The sequence below is a fragment of the Chiloscyllium plagiosum genome, chromosome 28, assembly GCF_004010195.1.
Source record: "Chiloscyllium plagiosum isolate BGI_BamShark_2017 chromosome 28, ASM401019v2, whole genome shotgun sequence".
In the NCBI taxonomy this organism is placed as follows: Eukaryota; Metazoa; Chordata; class Chondrichthyes; order Orectolobiformes; family Hemiscylliidae; genus Chiloscyllium; species Chiloscyllium plagiosum.
In genome coordinates this window covers 24,369,901-24,387,738 of record NC_057737.1, presented here as the reverse complement: position 1 = coordinate 24,387,738, position 17,838 = coordinate 24,369,901, and the positions used below count along the sequence as shown (strand labels likewise).

The 17,838-nt window shown below is 43.1% G+C and overlaps 1 protein-coding gene across 1 annotated transcript in view; it reads left to right on the top strand.

Annotated features, from left to right (window-relative positions):
• The first annotated feature begins 2,425 nt into the window (after window positions 1-2,425).
• Window positions 2,426-17,838, top strand: part of tlcd2 (TLC domain containing 2) — a 56,179-nt gene continuing 40,766 nt past the window's right edge. Inside the window, exons 1-2 of the mRNA XM_043718515.1 lie at window positions 2,426-3,083; window positions 3,318-3,400. Coding sequence (XP_043574450.1) covers window positions 2,899-3,083; window positions 3,318-3,400 — 268 coding nt within the window. The 5' untranslated portion in view covers window positions 2,426-2,898. The remainder of the gene's footprint in view (window positions 3,084-3,317; window positions 3,401-17,838) is intronic.

The following is a 17,838-nucleotide window of genomic DNA, read 5'->3' as shown; positions in this document are numbered from 1 at the left end:
TAAATGCTGCCAGACCTTCAGAGTATTTCAAGCACATTTTGTGTATTAGTTGTTTGTCTGTAAAATAATATTGTGTGATTCATATGTTACATTTGAAATTTTTATTTTGTTTTTTTTCTTTTTTTTAGCAGGAAGTCTGACCCCCCCCCCGTTCCTGGACACTCCTGTTTATTATTATTTTTGTAATTTTTTTTTATTTATCCCCACACTACCACCTAACTGCAGCAGTGCTTATTTTTTCCCCAGCACCCATGATGTGTGTGCAGGTATGAGACACAGTGAGAGACACAAGGTGTACAAATCTTTATTCAATTTCCACCACCAGGAAGATAGGAAAACACCTGAGTGGCCAGTGACAAGCAGTGCCCTTCGCAAAAGGGCAATGCTGTGTGATCAAACAGTGAAGGGGAGGGCAGGGATTAAATCAAAATAGATTTGGAGGGGGAAATAATGCACTCCACTCCCTGCAGTGCCCACCTCTCCCTGAACAACGCCAGGGTGTTGGTGGACACCGTGTGCTCCTTCTCCAAGGACACCTGGCTCTAACGTAATCGTGGAAGAGGGGCAGGCAGTCGACCCTAACGACCCCCTCCGCGGCCTGCTGCCTGGACCTGTTTATGGCCAGTTTGGCCAGGCCCAGTAGCAGACCCCCATGAGGAGGTCTTCAGACCTGCTCTCCCTCCTCTGTACTGGGTGCCCGAAGATCAGGAGCATGGGACTGAAGTGCAACCAAAAGCAGAGGAGGTGGTTTTTAAGAAAATCAAAAAGGGAGTGCAAATGCCCACACCCAATATACATGTGGTCCACGGACTCCACAGTGCCACCGAACAAGCAGTTGGGCTGGGAGTCCGTGAACCACCGCAATCTACGATTGCAGGGGACCGCTGCGTGCAGCACCCTTTTATTTTATTTTATTTTTTATTTTATTTTATTTATATATTTTTTTCTCTTTTTTTTTACGTAACCGCGGAAGAGGGGCATCTCTTGTTTATTCTTTATTTTTCTTTTTCTTAATTTCTTTTTTTTTCTATTTTTTTTTAAATTTAACCCCCACACTACCACCTAAGTGCGGTAGTGCTTATTTTATCCCCAGCACCCATGGTGTGTGTGTGCAGGTGTGAGACACAGTGAAAGACACAAAGTGCACGAATCTTTATTCAAATTCCACCACCAGGAAGTCAGGAAAACACCCGGGTGGCCAGTGAACTGCACTCTTTCTTATCTTTCTTTCACTAACTATGTTTGATTGGGCCTGATAACCGCTAGTAAACAGAAATTACAGTTTAATACTTTTTTTATGCACAGAAGGTCAACCACTCTAGCTGCTAGGTATGTGCCCATATCCCCATCCATCCTGAACTCGTACCAAGCGTACATGTGGTCCACGGACTCCACAGCACCACAGAACAAGCAGTTGGGCTGGGAGTCCGTGAACCACCGCAATCCACGATTGCAGGGGACCGCTGCGTGCAGCACCCTTTTATTTTATTTTATTTTTTATTTTATTTTATTTATATTAGTAGTATGGCTAAACAGGTATTGGCCAGTATTTACTGCCCATCTCTAATTGCCCTTGAGAAGGTGGAAGTGAGCTACTTTCCTCAGAATAGGAGAACTGTGTTACTTGCCTCCTCCCTCATCCTCTTCCATGGTCACCAAATCAGTGGTGGCAAAACCTGCGTCCTCCATGTCACCTACTAAATATCTCCTGATCAAACCAAATGGTATTTTATATTCACATATTTAATGCCTTAAATGAATATAGATACAGAAGAATGTAAAGGATAGTCAGTAGAAGAACTGTAGCATGGGCATAGTTTTGTGGACCTATTGAGTTTGTGTGGAGTCCCAGTAATCTTAGAGTTGGTATAATTGAAATCATTAACAGGCCAATCTAATTCTGATGAAGAGTCACCTCGACTTGCAACGGTAGCTTGCCTTCTCTAAGTGGATGCTGCCTGACTCGCTGTGATCGCCAGCATTTTTTTTTGTTTTCAGCGCACATTCCAGCATCTGCAGTTATTTGCTCCTACAATCTAAATGGAGTCTCGTCTTGCTGTGTTACCGCATATTCGAATGTAAGCTCATTTCTCCACTCCGTGAGTCTGCCTGTTAACTCATCCGTCACGAATGTTTCGTTAAATTCTAAAAATTGCAACATAAATTGGAAGTAGCAGTTTTAAGTACAGTAGAACCAAAAAAAAATACTAACTCCTGGTTGTCACCAGGTGTCAGTGTAAGATTCAACAAGAACAGCAATTTTGGAAAGTTCAGTCGAAAGGGATATACTGCTGGTTAACGGCGAGTGGGGAAACTCTGAGGCACCAGGCGGGACTATTATTTGTCTCAAACAATTGGGAGGATCCCCATTGCTAAGGGGAGGACTTAGCGGTACAAAAATGCGGATACAGTGTAGACCAACGGGTAGGCAACAATTTGAAATGAAAAACCAGTGTATGTGGGTGTAATGGTGAACCATTGATTTCCTTGTCTGGTTTTGTTGTTGTCACTGTCTCAGAATGTCAAGATGATTGATGCTTCGCGGCAAAAGTAGTCGCCTGGTGCCAGCTACATGTAATCCCTGTTTTGTGTGAGGGTTACACATAACTTGTGGGTGGGAAACAAACAGTGAGCTTTCCTCAGAGCTCCCGATCCCGCCCAATGTGCGCACGCCGCGAACGGAGACTACTTTGTTGGTGAGTTCTTCGGAAGGTTGGTGGAAGCTGAGGTCTTCTCATAATCACACTTGGAGCCCTGGGGAAAGGACTTGCACAGACTCTGCCGCTGTCGCACTGGAAGCAACTTCAAGCAAGTCATGTCAAAACAATAACATTGTCCATTTTTTTATTTTAGTTGGGACAATCTGTATCTTCCTTCGGTGTGCACCGTGTATGAAATATGACCACGGGGTGGAATCCCGGGGTTTTAATTGTAGGGCTCTCTTTTGGGGGTTTCAGACTGATCAGTCGAGGTGTGGCATATCTCCCGATTCCAGAATCTGCCCTGAGGAACACCTGGAAGTGGAGAAACATCTGCACCTCAATGGTTCACAGTGTGGTAACAGGCATCTGGGCTATCCTGTGGTGAGTGGAACTCAGTGTCTCTCAGGTTCGAAACACGTTGATTCGTTGTAAATTTAGATACTGATCGATGACTTAGGTTTCGTTTGGAAATGGGTGTTCACGGAAATTATTTTTCTTAAGGGTGTCAATTGTCAATAGGCTATTGTGTAACTTTGGGGGGGGGGGGGGGGCATACGCTAAACCTAATTCCGTCAACAAATACGGTGAATTCTGACTCGTCGACCCTCTTTTCAGCTTTTATCTGCAGCCGCGGATGGCTGAGGATCTGATCGGTACACACTCCCCGGCCTCTCACGGTCTCGTAGCCGTTTCCATAGGTGAGTCCTAACTCACGCCGGGATTCAGGGGTCAAGGATTGGAGCAGGGCTTTCTCTTCTTTAACTGATGTCATTTTAAGATTTTATTGTTACACAACTCCCGAGTTACGCAGAAGCAGCAGGCATTTGTCATCACATTATACAATTACCCATGTGATTTAACTCGCGGGGATATTAACTGGGAGTGGTTTAAGTATGTGCGCCATTGGTCTTAAAATGAGGAACATAGGAACAGTCTGCCAGTCGAGCCAGCATCGCTATTCAATAATGGTTGACCTGTAATCAAACTCCATAACCCTGCCTTGGGCCCATATTCCCTTGCTTTATTTTTGGTCTATCTCACATTTAAATTTAACAATTGTATTAGCATCAACTAACATTTTGAGGAGAGTTTCAAACCTCCACCACTCTTTGCATGGGGACGTGCTTTCGAACATCTTTCCTGACTGGTCTCATTCTTGGATATGTCCTCTGGTTCTAGAATCTTCTGGAAATAGTTTAGTTTAAATTAGGACTTAATATTAGGAGGTAGGGTGTAAGTTTGAAAAGAAAAGGACCTCAAAGGTGGTAATCTCAGGTTTGTTGTCAGTGCCATGTGCTAGAGTGAGTGAAAATAACAGGATATGCCATCAGGAGAGGGAAAGGGATTAGGCAGACAGTGCAGACCCCCGTGGCCACTCACTTCAATATTAAGTACAGAGGAACCTCAATTATCCAAACGACACAGCAGGGAGTGTTGTGTTCAGATAATCAAATGTTTGGATAGTCGAAAGTCAGATAACACTTTTTAGCCAAGCATTGGGACCTTGCGATCTTGTTCAGATAATTTTGAGGTTCATCCGTATACTGTTTTGGAAGCTGTTGGGGTGGGTGACCTAACAGGGGAGAGCCGTAGTGGCCAGGTTTCCGGCACTGAACCTGGCTCTGTGGCTCAGAAGGGAAGGGAGCGAATAGGAAAGCAATAGTGAAAGGAGATTCAATCATGAGAGGAACAGACAGGAGATTCTGTGGTTGCGAGCATGACCCCTGGATGGTATGTTGCCTCCCGGGTGCCAGGGTCAGAGATGTCTTGGATCAAGTCTACGGGATTCTTAATGGGGAGGGAGAGCAGCCAGAAGTCATGATACACATTGGTACCAATGACATAGGTAGGGAAAGGGAGTAACATAGAACATTACAGTGCAGTACAGGCCCTTTGGCCCTCAATGTTGCGCCAATGTGTGAAACCAATCTGAAGCCCATCTAAACTGCACTATTCCATTAGATATGTTTATCCAATGACCATTTAAATGCCCTTAAATTTGGCACGTCTACTACTGTTGTAGGTAGGGTGTTCCTCACCCTTACTACTCTCTGAGTAAAGAACCTCTGTCTGACATCTGTCCTGCACTTATCACCCCTCAGTTTAAAGCTATGTTCTCTCATGCTAGCCTTTACCATCCGAGGATAAAGGCTTTCGCTATCCACCCTATCTAGTAAGGCGTTTGACAAGGGTCCCCATGGGAGACTGGTCAGCAAGGTTAGATCTCATGGAATACAGGGAGAACTAGCCATTTTGATACAGAACTGGCTCAAAGGTAGAAGACAGAGGGTGGTGGTGGAGGGTTGTTTTTCAAACTGGAGGCCTATGACCAGTGGAGTGCTACAAGGGTCGTTGCTGGGTCCTCTACTTTTCGTCATTTATATAAAAGATTTGGATGCGAGCTTAAAAGGTATAGTTAATAAGTTTGCAGATGACACCAAAATTGGAGGCGAAGAAAGTTACCTCTGATTACAACGGGATCTTGATCAGATGGGCAAATAGACTGAGAAGTGGCAGATGGAGTTTAATTTAGATAAATGCAAGGTGCAGCATTTTGGGAAAGTAAATCTTAGCAGGACTTATACACCAACGGTAAGGTCCTCGGGAGTACTACCTGAACAAAGAGACCTTGGAGTGCAGGCTCATAGCTCCTTGAAAGTGGAGTTGCAGGTAGATAGGATAGTGAAGAAGGCGTTTGGTATGCTTTCCTTTCTTGGTCAGAGTATTGAGTACAGGGGTTGGGAGGTCATGCTGCGGCTGTACAGGACATCGGTTCGGCCAATTTTGGAATATTGCATGCAATTCTGGTGTCCTTCCTATCAGAAGGATATTGTGAAACTTGAAAGGATTCAGAAAAGATTTACAAGGATGTTGCCAGAGTTGGAGGATTTGTACTATAGGGTGAGGCTGAACAGGCTGGGATTGTTTTCCCTGGCACGGCGGAGGCTGAGAGTTGACCTTATAGAGGTTTATAAAATTATGAGGGGCATGGATAAGGCAAAGTCTTTTCCCTGAGGTGGGCATAAGTTTAGGGTGAGAGGGGAAAGCTATAAAAGAGACCTAAGGGGCAACATTTTCATGCAGAAGGTGATGCATGTGTGGAATGGGCTGCCAGAGGATGTGGTGGAAGCTGGTACAATTGCAACATTTAAAAGACATCTGAATGGGTATATGAATAGGAAGGGTTTAGAGGGATATGGACCTGCTGCTGTTAGGTGGGACTAGATTGGGTTGGGATATCTGGTTGGCATGGACGGGTTGCACCGAAGGGTCTGTTTCCAGGCTGTACATCTCTAACTCTATAACTCTGATCATCTTGTATGTCTCTATTAAGTCACCACTCAACCTTCTTCTCAAATGAAAACAGCCTCAAATTTCTCAGCCTTTCCTCGTAACACCTTCCCTCCATACTAGGCGATATCCTGGTTAATCTCCTCTGCACCCTTTCCAATGCTTCCACATCCTTCCTATAATGTGGCGATCAGTACTGTACACAATACTCAAGTGTGGCCGCTCTGGAGTTTTGTACAGCTGCCTTATAATCTCGTGGCTCCAAAAGTCAATGCCTCTAGCAATAATAGCTAACACACCATTTGCCGCCTTAACACCCCTATCAACCTGGGTGGCAACTTTCAGGGATCTATGTGCATGGACACCGAGCTCTCTCTGCTCATCCACATTACCAGAAATCTTACCATTAGCCCTGTACTCTGTATTCCTGTTACTCCTTCCAAAATGAATCGCCTCACACTTTCCCACATTAAACTTCATTTGCCACCTCTAAGTCCAGCTCTGCAGTTTATCTATGTCACCTGCAAGATCCTTCCACAGTATCCACAACTCTACCGACCTTAGCTTCATCCGCAAATTTACTAACCCATCCTTCTACAGCCTCATCTAGGTCATTTATAAAAATGGCAAACTGCAGTGGCCCCAAAACAGATCTTTGTGGTACACCACTAGTAACTGAGCTCCAGGATGAACAGGGAGGAGAACCTGAAAAGAGAATATAGAAGCCAGGATGAGCAGAGTAGTAATCTCAGGATTGTTACCAGTGCCATGTGCTAGTGAGTGCAGGTGAACACATGGCTGCAGGGCTGGTGTGGGAGGGAGAGCTTCACATATGTGGATCATGGATACCTTCTGGGGAAGGTGGGATCAGTACAAGAAGGATGGGTTGCACCTGAACTGGAGGGGCTCCAATTTGCTAGAGCACTTTGGGAGGGTTTAAACTAGACTGACAGGAGCAGTGGGAACCTGAGCTATGGATCAGATGATGGGGTAGGTAGTGAATAGCCAGATACAGCATGCAGTGAGTGTGTGAGGAGAGATAGGCACTTGATAGGGCAAAGGTGCAATGAGTCGAAGTGTATCTATTTTAATGCAAGAGCTCTCAGGAATAAGGATGGTGAACTCAGAGTATATATCAGTACTTGGAACTATGATGTTGTGGCCATTACGGAGACTTGAATATCACAGGAGCAGGAATGGTTGTTCAATGTTCGAGGGTTTAGAAGTTTCAAAAGGAATGGGGGGGGGGGGGGGGGGGCGGGGTGGTGTGGAGAGGTCAGAGAGGTGGAGGAGTTGCATTGATAAGCAGGGAGAGTATCACAACTGCAGAAATTTGAGATCGTCGAGGAGGGTTTGTCTACAGAGTCACTATGGGTGGAAGTCAGAAACAGGAAAGGAGCAGTCACTTTATGGGAGTTTTCTGCAGGCCCCCCAATAGCAACAGAGACATGGAGGAGCAGATGGGAGGCAGATTTTAGAAAGGTGCCAAAGTAACAGGATAGTTGTCATGGGTGACTTTAACTTCCCTCATATTGATTTGAATCTACTTAACAAAGAGACCTTGGAGTGTAGGTTCATAGCTCCTTGAAAGTGGAGTGGCAGGTAGATAGGATAATGAAGAAGGCATTTGGTATGCTTTCCTTTATTGGTCAGAGTATTGAGTACAGAGGTTGGGAGGTCATGCTGCAGCTGTACAGGACATTGGTTAGGCCACTGTTGAAATATTACATGCAATTCTGGCCTCCTTCCTATCGGAAAGATGTTGTGAAACTTGAAAGGATTCAGAAAAGATTTACAAGGATGTTGCCAGGGTTGGAGGTTTTGAACTATAGGGAGAGGCTGAACAGACTGGGGCTGTTTTCCCTGGCGCGTCAGAGGCTGAGGGATGACCTTATAGAGGTTTATAAAATCATGAAGGGCATGGATTGGATAAATAGACACAGTCTTTTCCCTGGGGTGGGTGAGTCCAGAACTAGAGGTCATAGGTTTAGGGTGAGAGGGGAAAGATATATAAAAGAGACCTAAGGGGCAACTTTTTCACGCAGAGGGTGGTACGTGTATGAAATGAGCTGCTAGAGGAAGTGGTGGAGGCTAGTTCAATTGCAACATTTAAGAGGCATTTGGATGGGTGTATGAATAGGAAGGGTTTGGGGGGGATATGGGCCAGGTGCTGGCAGGTGGGACTAGATTGGGTTGGGATATCTGGTCAGCATGGACAGGTTGGACCGAAGGGTCTGTTTCCATGCTGTACATCTCTGACTCTATGACTCTAGTTCAAATAGTTTGGATGGAGCAGTTTTTGTCAGGTGTGTCGGGAAGGGCTCCTGAAACAATATGGCTGATTAGAGGGGAGGCCATATTGGATTTGGTGCTTTGCAACAAACCATGCCAGGTGTCAGATCTCTTGTTGGGAGAGCATTTCGATGATAGTGATCACAACTCCCTGACCTTTACTATACTCATGGAGAAGGATATGAGGAGATGACATGGGAAGTATTTAATTGGGGGAGGGGGAATTACAATGCAATTAGGCAGGAATTGGGGTGTTTAAACTTGGAACAGACGTTCTCAATTAAATGCAAACAGAAATGTGGAGATTGTTTAGGAAGCACTTGCTAATAGTGCTGGACAGGTTTGTTCCACTGAGGCAAGGAAAGGATGGTAGGTTGAAAGATCCTCGGGTGATAGGGGATGTGGAACATCTAGTCAAGAGGAAGAATGAAGCTTACTTACGGCTGAGGAGGCAAGGGTCAGACAGGACTTTAGAGGGTTACAAGGTAGCCATGAAGGAACTGAAGAACGGACTTAGGACCTAGAAGGGGGCATGAAAACAATAGACAATAGGTGCAGGAGTAGGCCATTCAGCCCTTCGAGCCTGCACCGCCATTCAATATGATCATGGCTGATCATTCCTAATCAGTATCCTGTTCCTGCCTTATCTCCATAACCTTTGATTCCACTATCTTTGAGAGCTCTATCCAACTCTTTCTTAAATGAATCCAGAGACTGGGCCTCCACTGCCCTCTGGGGCAGAGCATTCCACACAGCCACCACTCTCTGGGTGAAGAAGTTTCTCCTCATCTCTGTCCTAAATGGTCTACCCCGTATTTTTAAGCTGTGTCCTCTGGTTCGGCACTCACCCATCAGCGGAAACATGTTTCCTGCTGCCAGAGTGTCAAGTCCTTTCATAATCTTATACGTCTCAATCAGCTTTAGTGGGTAGGATTAAGGAAAACCGGAAGGTATTCTACACTTATGTGAGGAACAAGAGGATGGCTAGAGGTGAGGGTAAGACTGAACAGGGATAATGGAGGGAACTTGTGCCTGGAGTTGGAGGACTTATGGGCAGTCCGTAATGAATACTTTGCTTCAGTATTCACTACTGAGAGGGACCTTGACATTTCTGAAGACAGCATGAGACCAATTGATATGCTGGAACAAGTTGATGTTAGGAAGGAAGACGTGCTGAAAATTTTGAAAAACATAAGGGTGGATAAATCCCCTGGCCAGATAGGCTATACCCGAGGTAAGAGATTACTGCGTCTTTGGCAATGATCTTTGCATCCTCACTGTCCACTGGAATAGTGCCAGATGATTGGTGGGTGGCAAATGTTATTCCCTTGTTCAACAAAGGGATTGGAATAACCCTGGGAATTATAAACAAGTCAGTCTTAAGTCAGTGGTAGGCAAAGTATTGCAGAGAATTCTGAGTGACAGAATTTATGATTACTTGGAAAACCATAGTTTGATTAGGAATAATCAGCATGGCTTTGTGAGGGGCAGGTCATGCCTCACAAACCTTATTGAAGTCTTTGAGGATGTGACAAAACACATTGATGAAGGTAGAGCAGTGGATGTGATGTACATGGATTTTAGCTTGATGTTTGATGTAAGGTTCCCCATGGTAGGCTCATTCAGAAAGTAAGGATACAGGGAAATCTGGCTGGATACAGAATTGGTGAACCCATGGAAAACAGAGGGTGGTGGTAGATGGTAGTATTCAGCCTGGAGTTCGGTGACCAGTGGTGTTCCGCAGGGATCAGTTCTGGGACCTCTGCTCTTTGTGATTTTTGTAAGTGACTTGGATGCGGAAGTGGAAAGATAAGTTTGCTGATGACACAAGGTTGGTGGTTTTGTGGATAGTGCGGAAGGCTGTTTTCGGTTGCAATAGGACATCGACAGGATGCAGGACTGGGCTGATAAGTGGCGGATGGTGTTCAACCTGGAAAAGTGTGATGTCATTCACTTTGGAAGGTCATATTTGAAGGATTAAAAGCAAAATTCTTGGCAGTGTGGAGGAACAGTGCGATCTTGGGATCCATTTCCAAGATCCCTTTGAGTTGCCACCCAAGTTTATGGGATTGTTAAGAAGGCATATGGTGTATTGGCTTTCATTAACAGGAGGATTGAGTTTAAGATCCGTGAGGCTATGCTGCAGCTCTATAGAGCCCTGCTTAGATCACACTTGGAATATTGTGTTCAGTTCTGGTCGCCTCATTATACGAAAGATGTGGAAGCTGTAGAGAGGGTCCAGAGGAGATTTACCAGGATGCTGCCTGGACTGGAGGGCATGTCTTATGAAGAAAGTTTGAGGGAGCTAGGGCTTTTCCCATTGGAGTGAAGAAGGATGAGGGGTGACTTGATAAAGGCGTACAAGATGTTAAGAGGCATAGACTGACTGGTAGCCAGAGACTTTTTCCCATGGCGGAAATGTCTATCATGAAGGGGAATAATTTTAATTGCAGGAATCTTTAATTGCAGGAGATGTCAGAGATAGGTTCTTTACACAGAGTGGTGGGTGTGTGGAATGCACTGCCAGCAGTGGTTGTAGAGTCAGATACATAAGGCACATATAAGCAACTCTTGAATAGGCGCATGGAAGATATGTGTTTAGTCTGAGCTTAGAGTAGGATAAAAGGCCGGCACAACACAAAGGGCCAAAGAGCCTGTACTATGCTGTACTGTTCTATGTTCTATGCCAGGTGAATACTTGGCTGGAGAAAAGATACAGGAGGGAAAAATACAAATTCTTGGGACATGGGGACTAGTTAGTGGGACTAATACAAGCAGGACCAGGACCTATCTCCTTTCAGGGTGGAGTTGCTCGTGCTGGCCAGCAGGGTTTAAATTAGAATGTCAAAGGAATGTTTGAAGAGAAAGATAGATGTGGGAGAAACAAGTACACAAACAATAGACAGAAAGATGAGCAGCAAAAAGTGGAAAGTAGAAATGAAAGGGTGAAAAACAAATTTGACCAAAATAAAGCTAAGATAATGAAGAAGGTTAAAAAAAGTTAAAGACTTTGTTCCTTATATGTGGAGCATTCATAATAAGGTAGATGAATTAGCAGCGCAAATAGATAGAAACTATTGTTAGTTGTGATTATAGAGACATGGCTGCAGGATGACCAAGGGATATTCATTATATAGGAAGAACAGACACAAAGGGAAGGAAGTGGTGTAGCATTATTAGTAAAGGAGTGAACCAAGGCAATAGCAAGGAAGACATTGGCTTAGAAAATCAAGATGTGGACTCTGTATGGATGGAGAGGAGGAACACTAAGGAACAGAAAATGTTAGGAGTTATCTGTAGCCCCCCATTCCCCAAACATTAATGGAAACATAAGGAAAGACATTAAACAAAGAATCAGAGTTGCATGGTAATATATTGGGAAGTGTGGATGTAGAAAGGAACCTGTGTCCCTTTGTACACCAGTCAATGAAGGTGCATGTGCAGCAAGCAAGTCGCAAGGCAAATGGTAAATTGGCCTTCATTGCAAGAGGATTGGAATTCAGAAACAGGGATATCTTAGAGCAGTTATACAGGGCCCTGGTCAGACCAAACCTGGAGGATTGCTTCCAGTTTTGGTCTCCCTACACAAGAAAGATTATACTTGCCATAGGGAACAGTGGTGCAGAGATTAACTAGTGTGATACCAGGGATTGGAGGACTGCCCTAGGAGGAGAGATTAGTTTAACTGGGTTTGCATTTCACTACAGATGAGAGGGATTTGATTGAAACGTAAAATTCCAGCAGGGCTGGGCAAACTAAATGCTGGGTGGATGTTTGTCCTGTTTGGGGAGTCTAGGACCAGATGCCAGGCTCAGTCTATGGTGTGACCAATCCCCTGACCCCCACCCCCATATAAGTCTGAGATGAGAAATCCTTTTTCACTCAGAGTAGTGAACCTGTGAATTTCTCTACCACAGAAGGCTGTGGATGCCATGTCAAAGAATATGTTCAATAAAGGGATAGATTAGTGTTTAGATTATAAAGGCATCAAAGGGTATGCGGAGAAACAAGAAAAATGCCATTGAGATAGAGGATCAGTCAGAATAATATTGAATGGTGGAGCAGGCTCAAAGGGCTGAATGGTCTGCCCTGCTCCTAGTTTGTATGTAAAATGTTAGTTTTTGTTCTTACATAAACCTCTTTATTCCCAGCCGAGGTTTTCAAAATTGTCACATTGCTGAATTGTGTCACAGTGTCAGAACATACTGTTTACTTTTTTAAAGAAATTGAGCAATTCCAAAAATTCCCTGAGTGTAACTCGGATTGGTCACCCAAGTGACTCATTAAGATGTCATGAATGTTCATATCTGAATGATTTACTTGTTGCATGCCACCTCCCACATGGAATTTCCTGTGCATTTGTACCCAGAGACACATGGAGTCCAGGTGTAATTCAAATCCTAAGGCTAATAGGGCAAATCTTTGGCATAAGTGAGCTACCCACACAGTATAAAATGAACAGAAGTCGACAATCTTTTACAAATGCCTGATGATCCTTTTGCTCCAATATATTTCTGCCTCTAATATTGTCCCAAGTTAAGAGCTTTATACACAGGGTAGGGTGTAACCAGAACTCTGATCTCTTATTCCCATTTTCCCTGTTATTGCAATTAAAATGTAAACTGTCGGCAGAGTGCATGGGAGGCACTTACAATAACACAATGGGAATGTTCTCCAGTGGTGAAACCCACCATCCACTATAGGTGGGCTATGAAAAAGTCACCTGCTTAAACATGAAGGCTCTGTATTATGACAAAACCCTTCCTGTTGAACTCTGTTGCCATTAACAGAAATCTTGAGAGTACAATGTTGATTACGGGTCTTTTTAAAAATGAAATTTTGATCAAATGTTCACACTACATTGATTTCACTTTTATTTATGTGTGCATCATCAGAACTCTTTTGATCAAAGAATTAAACATATTGGCACACATCATGGTTGACACACGGTGATGGTTAGAGGTGAGGTGGGACATTTCCTTTCTTGTGGAAAAGTAGCATTCAAGAAGCTTGACACAATCCAGGATGGGGTGATTAGCATAGTCTCCACCATTGGACCCACCGTAGCAGCAGTGTGTACCATCTGAAAGACGTACTGCAAAAATTCACTAACAGTTCTACCATTACTATCTGGAAGAACATGGGCAGCAGATATATGGGAACACCACCCAAAATCTCCCTCCAAGTCACCTACCATTCTGACCTGGAAGTATAACACTGTTCCATCAGTGTCACTGGGTCAAAATCCTGGGATATCCCTGAACAACATTATGCATCTGCCTACACCAAATGGACCATAGCAGTTCAAAAAGGCTTCTCACCACCACCTTCTCGAGGGCAAGCAGGGAATAGACAATAAATTCTTGCAAGTTTGTGCACTTGATTGGCTAGCTTTGATTTTCATATTTTTGATTTTTAATAGACCTCTTCACTCTCAGCTGGGGTTTTCAAATTTCTTATGGTAAATAGAATCGTGATTCAGAATGTTCTGGAATAAAAACAAATTACTGCTGGAAACTGAATTAAAAAAAACACAAAATGCTGAAAAAGTTAGCAAATAGGTCTGACAGCATTTATGCAGAAAGGATTAATGTATGGAGGTCCAATATGAATTTTCTTTAGGTCAGTTCTGAATAAGAGTCATCTTGGACTTAGTGTTAATTCTGTTTCTTTCACTGCAGATGCTGGCGAAGTTTAACACCACTTTTTACTTGTATCAGAACATTTGGCCTTTTTTTTTTGAAGAATTGCAATTCTAAAATTTCCAGAATGCAGTGAGGGTTGACTACCCATGTTGTGTTGTTTTTTCTTGTTCAGTTTTTAATGAGTGTTCAGTTATTGTCCAATATTGCTGTACCTGCAACTCTTTGAGAAATAATTGGATTTGCAGGCTGAGTTGCAGCTCCAATGTATGCATTTTAAAAGACAGTGTCTGAGATTAGTGAGGATATTGGAAACGCAGGTAAACTCAAAGCCCTGTTGCCAGTCAGCATTCTAAGACCCGCACGGACATTTGAACAGTACTGACCCTGCCCTTTAGGGAACTTACTTTCTTTCCTTGATTCTCTGTAACGACAATCCCTCCCCCACCTACCACACTCAGGACACCACACCCTCCCTATTTTGCTCGTCGCAACCAGTGTGCTGCCCAGATCCCTCGCTCTTCCACTTTTCCTGTCACACATTCCGAATACACCCCAGCCACTAGATGTCATGCAAATTTTCATTTACCTGCTCCCCACTCTTGTGCTGTGGAGTTAAATAAACTTTGAAAAAACAGTCATCCAACATTTTCTTTTTTAGCTTCTCATTCATAATATGGCAATCTAGAAACTGTATCAGTGGCCGAATTATTAATGGCCGAACTCTGAAAATTAATAAGATATTTAGCTCTGTAGGCAATGTTGACACAGTTGCAGAGGAGAGTGGTGATTCAGGTCTCTATTATCTTGAAGTAAGTCATTCTTTGTGGTTTTTCAATATCTGCGTTTATTCACACATCATTGAGAGATCAGAAATAGATAAAAGCTTCTCATATTGATATTTTGAATCAAAGCTTCTGCTTATATTTTGTGGGAAATTGCTACACATACTGGAATCTGTACTGAAAACCCAAGAATTGCTGGAAATCAGAGCTGATGAAGAGTCATCCAGACTTGAACTGTTAGCTTGCGCTCTTTCCCTGGATGCTGTCTGACCTGCTGTGATTTCCAACACTTTTTGGTTTTCTCTCCTGCATACGTTGTCAGTTTCAAAATTTGCCAAACTTCCCAACAGCTCATTGGTTCTCTGCATGGTACACACTGGCAGAATGGGTACAAAAGGGTGATGGAAGGTCTCGGAATAAGGTGTAAGAAATGTAGGGTGCACTGAGGATGGGTGAGAGCCTGATGACCATGGTTACAAATGCATTGATGTGCCAGTAAACAGAGGTGTGCCCTCTGGCCTGCTGGGCTCTTCAGCTTTCACCTGGAGGCAGGCACATCACACTGCCAAGATTGAATATGGTAGGCCGGAGCCTCCTGAATGGAGGTAGGGTTGTGTATTTGAGCCTTGCCTGATCGGCACTTTCCGTTCCTTCATGAAAATTCAGCCCAAAGTCCTCAGTCACATGAAAAGTCAGCGAATCTGGGGCTGTTCCCTTCCAGAAGGTGGAAAGGATATTTGTTAGAGGCTTAAAATCAAATGTATTCTAAGAAAGTCGATTAAAAACTGTTAGTTTTAGCAGAAGAGTTAAGAACCAAAGAATTCCAACATAAGGTGCATGGCAAAAGAACCAACAGTAGCACTTCTCGAGGCACGAGTTGTTAAGTTGTGGAGTGTATTGCCTGCAAGTGTAATAATGACAGATTGAAGAGGAATTTTCACAGAGAAGGTTCATAAAATGGAACTAGCTAAATTACTCTTGCAGAGAGCTGGCATGGACATATCAGACCAAATGGCTTCCTGTACTTTGACTATCCTGTGATTCTATAAATGTTGGGGTATGATTATGAAGTTTGCTGATGATTCATTTGATCATGAGGAATAAAATTGGACACTGCAGGAAGATACAAATGGATTGATCAGATTGGCCGAAAATGGCAAATGGATTTCTATCCAGAGAAATGTGGGATAATTCAATTGGAAAGAACAGATAAGGCAAAGAAAATCATTATAAATAGGATACTGAGAGGTGTAGAGAAATAGAGAAACTTTGATGTATGACCATTGAAGTTGTCTTGGTGAGATATTGCAGCGTATCTTGTAGATGGTATACATTGCTACCACTATGCATTGGTGGTACACGGAATAAATGTTTAAGATAATGCAAGGGGCACCTGTCAAGTGGTCTGCTTTATCCTGGATGATGCTGAGTGTTGTTGGAACCTTGTTCATCTCAGTAATTGGAGGTCTTTCATCACCTTTACTAAGGAGACTGGAGGGGTACTAATGAACCAAGTTGAATTGTCATCAAACTGGAACAGCTTGTAAAGGGGTACACAACTAATTCTCTACAAGTCTTCAGTATATTTGTCAGGGTCCATATCCTTTACAGTGCTCAGTGCTTCAGCCATTTCTTTATACCATCAAGTGAATAAAAATAGTTGTAGCCCTGGCATGTGTGATTCTGGGGCCCTTGGGAGAACGCCAAGATGGATCATCCATTAAGCACATTTGAATATGGCTAAAACATTCAGTTAAAAATAGAATGTTTCATTGCACAGTCTCAAGCTCAGTAGATTAGAGAACCTAGTAAATTTGGCTTCAATCCAATGCAAAAATGATGGAATTATTGGCTGAAACTTTCAACAGAAGGAAGTAGGTTGGAGCCTCAGATGCCACTGAAATTTATAACGTCTGAAACCCCTGTGTGCAGCACCACATAATTGTCCCCAGATGTTTCAGTTGAAATTGGCACAATTATTTAGTTCTTTAAAGATTTATTTTTAAATGTTCATTTTCTATTCCGGTATTTATCCAGTATCCTGTAAGTTTCAAAACTTTCATAATTTCAAATATTTTATTCCTGTGTGCTGTTGACTTCTCAGCTGTGTGATATAAACTGGATTTGCTGTTTCACTCCAGAATTGGAGTTTCTGAAAGGATTTGTGGAGTGGCATAAATTTTGACCTTGATGACCCCTCCCACTGTTATGGAAGAATTAATGGGGATGATAGCATTGTTTTTTTGAAAAACTTTTTTGCTAACAGATATAGACTTAAGGATGACAATGTTTTGATTCAACTGTACCAACTGAAACTGATATGTTTTAATTTGAGCAACTTAAAGTTAAGGCCTTTCTTCCTTCAAGACTCCGGATAGTCCAGGCTGTCAATATTATAATTAATGCAGTCCTGCCCTTGGGTTGAAATACAAATAATTTAACTCTGTTCCATTTTCACCAAATTCCCACGTGACTGGTAAGCCTATATTTTTCCTTTTCTCTCTGCCATTTTTATTTGCACAATCCCCATCCACATCTGCATATTTCAGCTCAGGCTGTGGTGTAGGATCTGCTGGAGAAGTGCTATTTTGGCTCTTTGCCACTGCCAGTCAAAATTGAATACGTTTTTAGAAAACCTCATTATTACTTTCTGATTAACAACAGTGAAGTCAATTTGCTAACGAGAGGGGAAGCAACTTCTGCGGTGGGTGGAGACTCTTGGTATCAGCTGCTTGTTTTACACACTCTATCCAATTTGTCTTTGCATCAAATTTATGCAAGTGTGAGTAAATGGGCTTAAAACATTTAGTCATCTATTAATAACCTGCATTTTTAGCACTTAGCATAATAATTGTGAAGTAACTTTATTAAACAATTTCAAAGTTATATTTTACGTTCTAATTTTTATTTTTTTTAGATTAGATTAATTACAGTGTGGAAACAGGCCCTTCGGCCCAACAAGTCCACACCAACCCGCCGAAGCACAACCCACCCAGACCCATTCCCCTATATTTACCCCTTTATCTAACACTACGGGCAATTTAGCATGGCCATTTCACCTAACCTGCCCATTTTTGGACTGTGGGAGGAAATCGGAGCACCCGGAGGAAACCCACGCAGACACGA